This window comes from Cuculus canorus, chromosome 2 (assembly GCF_017976375.1).
Source record: "Cuculus canorus isolate bCucCan1 chromosome 2, bCucCan1.pri, whole genome shotgun sequence".
Classification (NCBI taxonomy): domain Eukaryota; kingdom Metazoa; phylum Chordata; class Aves; order Cuculiformes; family Cuculidae; genus Cuculus; species Cuculus canorus.
In genome coordinates this window covers 46,527,145-46,534,585 of record NC_071402.1, presented here as the reverse complement: position 1 = coordinate 46,534,585, position 7,441 = coordinate 46,527,145, and the positions used below count along the sequence as shown (strand labels likewise).

The following is a 7,441-nucleotide window of genomic DNA, read 5'->3' as shown; positions in this document are numbered from 1 at the left end:
TTTTGGGAAACAGCTTTTAAATTAAGTGGACTTCAGCAGATTTCTTGCTAATTAGTATCAAGCCAGGCTGTTTGACAAAGACCATTTTTCTCCAAACTTCCAAACCTGAAGTTGTAACCAATCGTAACCAGAAACTGCTCTCCTACAGAGAGCGGTGCTTTCCACTGGTGCCGAGTATCAGGAGAGCATTAGCTGTCTTAATAAACGTACTGTGAAAGACCAGGATTCTGTAGAATTTCTAATTCTATTGTATGGATAGAATTTTAACATAATTAAATTAATCTGGTAGACATTTTTCCAAAGAGACTAACAGTCAATTAAAATGTAACCAACCACAATAGTAAGAAAATTGCCATTTTGCCTAGGGCTTAGGCAACAATGAATACTGATTTTGCTAAAACTGTTTCAGCCACCTATTTCATAATCCTGTGAATCTGCAGTGTTTACGACTTCAGTATTTATTGCTAGTTAAGTCCTTATTCCATTACACAGAATGTTTAAACAAGATTAAAATAACATCATTTAAGAGAGAGACATGAAAGATGAGTTTCCATCATAAATAATTTAAACAAATTTAAAGCTGACATTATTTTCATATTTTAATACACGTAAGGGTTTAGTTTAAAAGTTAAGATGAGGCAACAAGTTTGAAAAACTCAACAGCTATATCAGAATAACCAGTGCTCCTAAAATAGAAACTAACATAAAGTACACAGTTTAAAGGGAATACTGCTTTAGTATGTTTTTTATCAAAAGAAGGTGGGGATTGATGCTTGTGATGAAAAAAGGTGCAAGACCTTGCTGTAACATCATTTTCATCTCCTATAACAATAAGGGAAAATCAAAGAAACCTCCCTTCAGACAAATATTATAACTGAAGCACAGAATGGAGTATCTTTGGGAAGCTCAGATAGGAAATTGTAGGCATTCTGTCTGCTATAATAGCGTCCAGTCTAATTGGATATGAGTCACTAAAAAGTCTTTGTCCACAAAAAAAAAGTTAAAGGTTTCATCTGCTTTAGTAACTACTAACTATAATTGCTCCAGAATTTGCGGTTAACAGGCTGAACAACAAATTAAATGAAGCCTCAAGATGCACGCAGACATTTGAACAGATTTTGCAAGGAGGCTTGCCCTTGTATTTCTCCGCTCAGTTTCTTCATTTTTGCCTGGTTCCAAACTGTGAGATCCTATCCCTCTCCCTCCCACAGCTGCTCTAAAGCTGCTCCTTCCTTTTCAATCCTCCTACCATGCTTCCACGCTTTCTGCAGGTTTGCCCAAATGATAGCGATCAACTTTTTAAAAGCCAAATTTTGGTCCTCTTTGTTCAAAAAAACACAGCAGTTGAGTTCACTCCCTCGGTAATCACTCTGCCTACAGGCACCACCTCACCTTCAATCTTATTTTTTATCACAGTGAAAGCCCTCAAAATTTCCACTTGGAAAACTCTGTCCAACTCTGCTCCTCTCTTCCTTTCCCTTCCCAGCGGTAGAGACTCATATCGCTCTTTCATGAGACCTACTCAGCCTGTTCCCTCTGAGCACTTTCTACATCCACCTCTAACTCCTCAAGAAAGGCATCTTTCTCAGCATCATTACCATAGTGAAAGCAACTTAAGCTGAATTTTTATACCATTCAGCCACCTACTCATTTCTATTACCTCTAGGTGGCATATTTCACTAGTATTCTTAAGCAGTTTATATTACAAGCACTTAGGAAATGTTAACAGTTCATACAAGCAAAACACCACTAGGTACTGCCCAAGTCACACATAGTAGTGAATGTATCCAAGTTCCATAAGCAAACTACAAATATAGGGAGCAGCAGTCATCCTATTTCAATGTGCACATGAAAACTATGCAAGGAGGACTTTTCTGTTCTATAGGAGAGAGTTAGAACAGCCTGGCTGAATTACTAGAGAAAACAGAACAGCATATACATAAATTATTTAGCTGCCATACTATGAATGTCATTTATTCATATACACGATGGATTCAAATATTAGAATTCCCTCTCAAACTTAAAGAAGTGATGGAAAGTGTAGAAGTCACCAGCTGCATGAACTGGTACCATCTCCATTTGCAAACTATGACTTCATTAATATTGCACGCTTTCCAGATCACATTCACAGCCTTTTGAACACACTGTAAAAATTTATTACTCCAGATTTGCATTGCACAAAACAGTAATCTGCCAACGCATCATTTCACCCATTTTTGGCAAAGAAGTGTAGAACCAGTTGAACTCCTATCGCACAGGACAGAGAAATGTATGCGCTTCAACATGAAATTGATGGCAGAATTCCCCTAATTTCAGGAACAAGTTTTTGATGACAATCAGGGACCGCTCGAACCTGCACAGATGAAGAGAGAGAGTCATTTGATATCTACACATCAACCCGGAGACCGACAAATCTCTTGGGGTAAAACCAAACGCAGTGTTTATTTTGGACACAGCCAAAACAACAAACCAGATGCTCGGTTGCACTCCAAGTAGCCACTTCCCAAAGTTGCAAAAACAGATCTCAATCTGGTCACACTACAACCTGATATCCTGAACACGGCCAAGGTCACAAAACACAACTCAGACTTAATCTGACACAGACTCCACAATGCCAGGAAAGAGAAAAGGAAACACAGTGGGATAAGTGAGAAAGAGAATGAGGGAGAACACAGTGGGTAGTAGGTGGGGAAAACGAAAAAAAGAAAAGGGTTCTCACTCCAATGAAGCACAGCAGTTCTTCAGGAACACATGGTCTCATAGTTCTTCACATGCTCTTTTGCGATTTCTATTTATGAAGGCAAGTCCATGCCCCATTGGCATGTGAGGGGTGGTCTTACTGTGTGCAGAAGCTCCTTTGGGAAGGTCTGGAGACTCCTGGGCAGTTGGACAGGTGGAGGGGACACGCACAACACAAAGCAGCATCTGCTGCTGCATCTCCCCCCTCTTCTGTAGAAACTTGCCCCAGAGAGCGAGTCCATCCAGAGGTGAAGGAGAGGAGCTGTGCTTATTCCTACACCTCCCCCTTGCACTGAACCAGGAGAGAGGCCCTCAGGCGCACACACCCTACACTCAGACAGTGCTTAAGACAAACCAGAGACAAGTAAATGACTTTGCCTTTACAGTGACACAGCTCAAAAAGTGTTTGGTTTTGTTTTTTTTTTAATGTCTAATGCATGGAATTATTTCTGGTTTATGCAATACAAGACTAAATTATTCCCAAATTTCCCACCATGCATAGAATAACACTGGACATCTTGCTTTTCACCAGACACCACAGCTTAGCAAGTTTCATGGGTTTATGCTACATAAGAAAATGAAAATTCATTAGATTCCTAAAACCAAGAAAGATCCACTAGATCTAGTAATTTTTGAGGATTTATTCAAACTCTGTCAGAGTAAGACGCACTGTCTTACCTGCTCTGAGGTGTAATATTGCTGCGACAGATGCATTAAGATGCTCTTCAGCCTTACAGCAGATTCACAGGATTCTTCTGAATGAGTATTGCTCCACAAGCAGCAAAGTTTCATGCTTTGCAGAGGTACTTCTTTGCTCAGTGGCAAGATCAGGTAACTCTCATTTCAATACAACTGATTTTCATCTTCTCCGTGGGTCCACACATTGGCACAGTTTCCCACATGACAATTCATTAAGGTGCCAGGTTTAGCTATCTCCATGGCAGCTCCTCACCTAAGCAATCACATAACAAACTCCTATTCCAATGGGCCATTGACTACATTTTGAACTCTATTTTGAACAGCTCTATACTTTTTATGCATAATGTGTCTCATCAGCAACATGCCATGAAGGAAACAGCATCTAACAGTTTAGAAATAAAGCATTTTAATGGTTACAAAATAGAGTCATTCCTTGGACACGGCCTGACAGTAGTCTACTGTAACAATATGACAAGCTCTCCAGAAATCAGAATCACAAATACTGCTTTTTAGTAAACTGCCTCAGAATATGACGAGTTAAAAACTTCAGTATATTTAATCATCACATAAGGAAAGAGAATAAAGGGGATATTTTATTTAAGCATGAAGAGAAAGCAGAAGTTTGGCTTGTTTAGAGTAGAATTTTTTTAGCTACATGAGATTGTCTTCAGCAAAACCAAAGTCTGGCTTATTTACAAGTTTGAAAGCCTATCCTGCTGAGCTTTGCATTTATAAGAACTCTTCGGGAATACTTGGTATATGTACAAAAAATTTTGTGTCAAGATACAAAAACATAGAAAAGCATATCAAAACTGTATTGAAAAGGCTGCTAATTTTACCCATGCTGAACAAAACACTACTCCACCTCTTTTTGCTTCTTTCCATATCATTAGCTTGCCATAATTCTATAAATATTCTCAGAAACATGAAGGGTCAGCCCTTCATAACCATAGTTATTTCCTTCAAGCCAAGCTACATAATATCTCTTACCACAGTTTTTTTATGTAGATTAACACTAACAGAAGTGACAAGTGCTGGTTCACTTAAATCCAAAAGCTAGGATCATCGACAAGCAATACACCAGTCATCGGGATAGCCCATCCTGGAAAGTCTCTGTACTGTTATTCCAGCCTACTCTTTAAAGTGTACAAATTCCAAATCACAGGAGAAAACATTAAATGCCTTCACGGTTTCTTCGGATAGGCTGAAAAAAGCAGCTAAACTTCTGACCCGTATCTCACAAAACTCCTGTGGAAACATCCTCTATCAGAATGTGACTCGTATACTTGAGTATTTGAAGAAGTCTTAAAAACGCACCAACCGTGACTTAGAACATCGTTGTCTACAGCTGGATAGTTGAATGGCATCAATAATGACTTCTCTTTCCCTAAGACTGCCAAAATGGAAATAAGACTGATGATATAAAGTTACAATGCCCAGAACCATTTAGAAAGAGTAGTATTCTCATCTGCCTAAGAGCAGGAAAAAATCCCCACGCCTCCAGAAACAATATATTTAGTTAGATAAGTACTCTGTTGATAAACCAACATGATCCACAGTGAAATTAAGTATGACTACTAAAGGTCATAAGGTGGGAAAGGGTTCTAAGACTTCTCGGGAAGTTTTAAGTCCTGGAGGCAGTCATACAGTTGTAGTGCATACAAGTACAATTGGAAACCTTATCTACAAAGAAAAATATGCACCTGAAGGCAGATGTACTGCCTCATAAGTCAGTGTTGTCCTATGAAGACATTACCTTCTGTCACAATATACAGCAGACTGACTTAAGTCTTAGGCTTCTTTAGGTGCTCAGTTGTCTTGTTCTCAGCTAACTCATTAAACCATAACTCCTACCTCTTAGCTTATTTTGTTGCACTTGATAGCTTTGCACAACCTTCCCTGTGTTCAGCAGCTTTTACTTAAATTTAAAATCCCTAGTGTCTAGCAAGTAATTGAGATGTCCCAGACAGCTGCACTCTGGGGGCTGTACCTGAGAACACCAGATATAAACTCAAAAGGCAAATACAGCAGCCACTACCAGTCTCAGTGTATACCAACACTACATGTGGCAACAGGACCAGGACTTCATCTGAGCAATGAGAGCCAGAATAAAGACAGTGCAGAATACACACAGAGTATTGGCACCTGTAGGTTGCAATAGCTGTATGAAAAGGAAGAAAAATGGGCCACAAGTCCATACAGTGAATATGGTGTATGTTTTATTCTATTTACAGTACATTTGTTATAAATATAATACACTTCTTGAAAATCTTAAGTAGATTTTTTTTAAACAGATCAATCATTATAGTTACATAATAAAGCAAGTGACAATTTAAATGACAATCTCATAGTTGTGAAATAGTGCATTCTGTGTTGAGATGAATGAGAAAATACTCAAACTGGTTGACGGAATTATTTTTTAAACACCCTAGGTGGGACTTTATGTAAACCTTGAAAGGTGATCAGTTTCCATAAGCATGAAAACTCGTAACAAAATTTTAAATTAAAGAACTGAGAAACAGAAGTGGATTTGAGACATCTTATTGAACTTCTCAGTAAGGCTGGGATATATCATGACTAATGGCTTCAGACAGGGAAAAGCCAATGACAGTTTCTTCCTGAACCATATGCTAAAATGGCCACAAACATTAAACACACCATGCTGGAAGTTGTAACAGCAGTCAAGCTGCATTTTTGACAGGGCATAGGATGTACAACTATGTTCAGATTTGGAGTTAAGGAGTATTTCATGTTATGAATATTGTAATTACCAGAGAAGAAAGACATTATAAAAGGATAAACGCATTTTCAGTCCAAGGTGTTGCATTGAGAAACAAATTGACAAGTAGCCTGAATATTTTGCTATTTTCTTTCCTACACAATCTTTAGTAACAAGTTAGATGTTTGAGGTGCTATATCCAAAAACTGCAGCAAAATCTCAACCAGCAATATAAGAAAAGAATCCCATTTATTTTGTCTTTTAGTGTGGTTTATTCAGGAAGTGGTCAGATATTATTGATAATAATTAGTGCAGGCATGGAGTTCTGCTGACTCGTTTCAAACAAAGTAACTTGGTCCGCAAGCTTGGCAAATACTCTGGGTGTTCCAAGATTATAGACGCCTGTATGAACGAAGCAAGCTTTCAGCTGCAAGCTATAGACCTCCTGGCTTTTAAGTTGAAGCTTGTACTGTGTTTGCCCCAGCCATGTAAAAGATCCATGGATTTCTAATGCTTCTGAGCTGAAAAAGAAGTTAAACAAAGTTATTTCTCTGTATTGAAGCACACCTACCAGTTGTAGATCATGTAGATTCACTCAACCTCAAGCCTTCCCAAGACTTCAGAATGCACTCTGTCTCCACTATTGGCCCCTTAATGAGATGCTTGTTTACGCTTTCCAAAAAACTTGCTTTCAAAAGGCAGTAACTGGAAATATTCAGTTACTATTCTGGCAGTCATTTGGACGTGATTGTGCCCAGCTCATCAGGCATCTTTGATGACTTGGAAATTGCCGAGTCTTTTTTACTTTCTGCCTGCCATAAATAATTTCACTTAAGTCACTGCCTTCCCCAAATGCATCTTGCTTGCTTTGTTTCCCCACAGTGCCCACTGCATCACCTCCCTATCCCCTTACCACCAACTCACTCCCACTGCCTAATCTTTAATGGATTAAGGTTTCTCTAGCAAGACAAAGCTAGACTTGGAAAGGATAACAGTTGCAATCCTATGAATTGTACTTAATACTTTAACAAGATGGTAAACGGACCTTCAGAAAACCCATCATGTCTACATGTCCTCTTTCCTACTACATCCATATCCACACACACAGCCCATCCCCACAAACATGCACACAATGAAACAGAGTACTTAAGGTAACCTTGGGGATGTTTATGGATCCCTATATCCACTCATCAGATCAATTTATCTCCAGGTGCTTTCAGCTGATAAACATAGAGAAAGTCTTAAAAATAGCTAATGTTCTATAAGGTTTTAAGACTAAGCCAA

At 38.7% G+C, this 7,441-nt stretch overlaps 1 protein-coding gene across 4 annotated transcripts in view; it reads right to left on the bottom strand.

Annotated features, from left to right (window-relative positions):
- Window positions 1–3,838: 3,838 nt before the first annotated feature.
- Window positions 3,839–7,441, bottom strand: part of TRAPPC8 (trafficking protein particle complex subunit 8) — a 55,209-nt gene continuing 51,606 nt past the window's right edge. For 3 of the 4 annotated variants that reach the window (XM_054058750.1, XM_054058752.1, XM_054058753.1), the window contains one exon: window positions 3,839–6,678. In XM_054058750.1, coding sequence (XP_053914725.1) covers window positions 6,444–6,678 — 235 coding nt within the window. In that variant the 3' untranslated portion in view covers window positions 3,839–6,443. The remainder of the gene's footprint in view (window positions 6,679–7,441) is intronic. The other variant, XM_054058751.1, reaches the window with a different exon arrangement.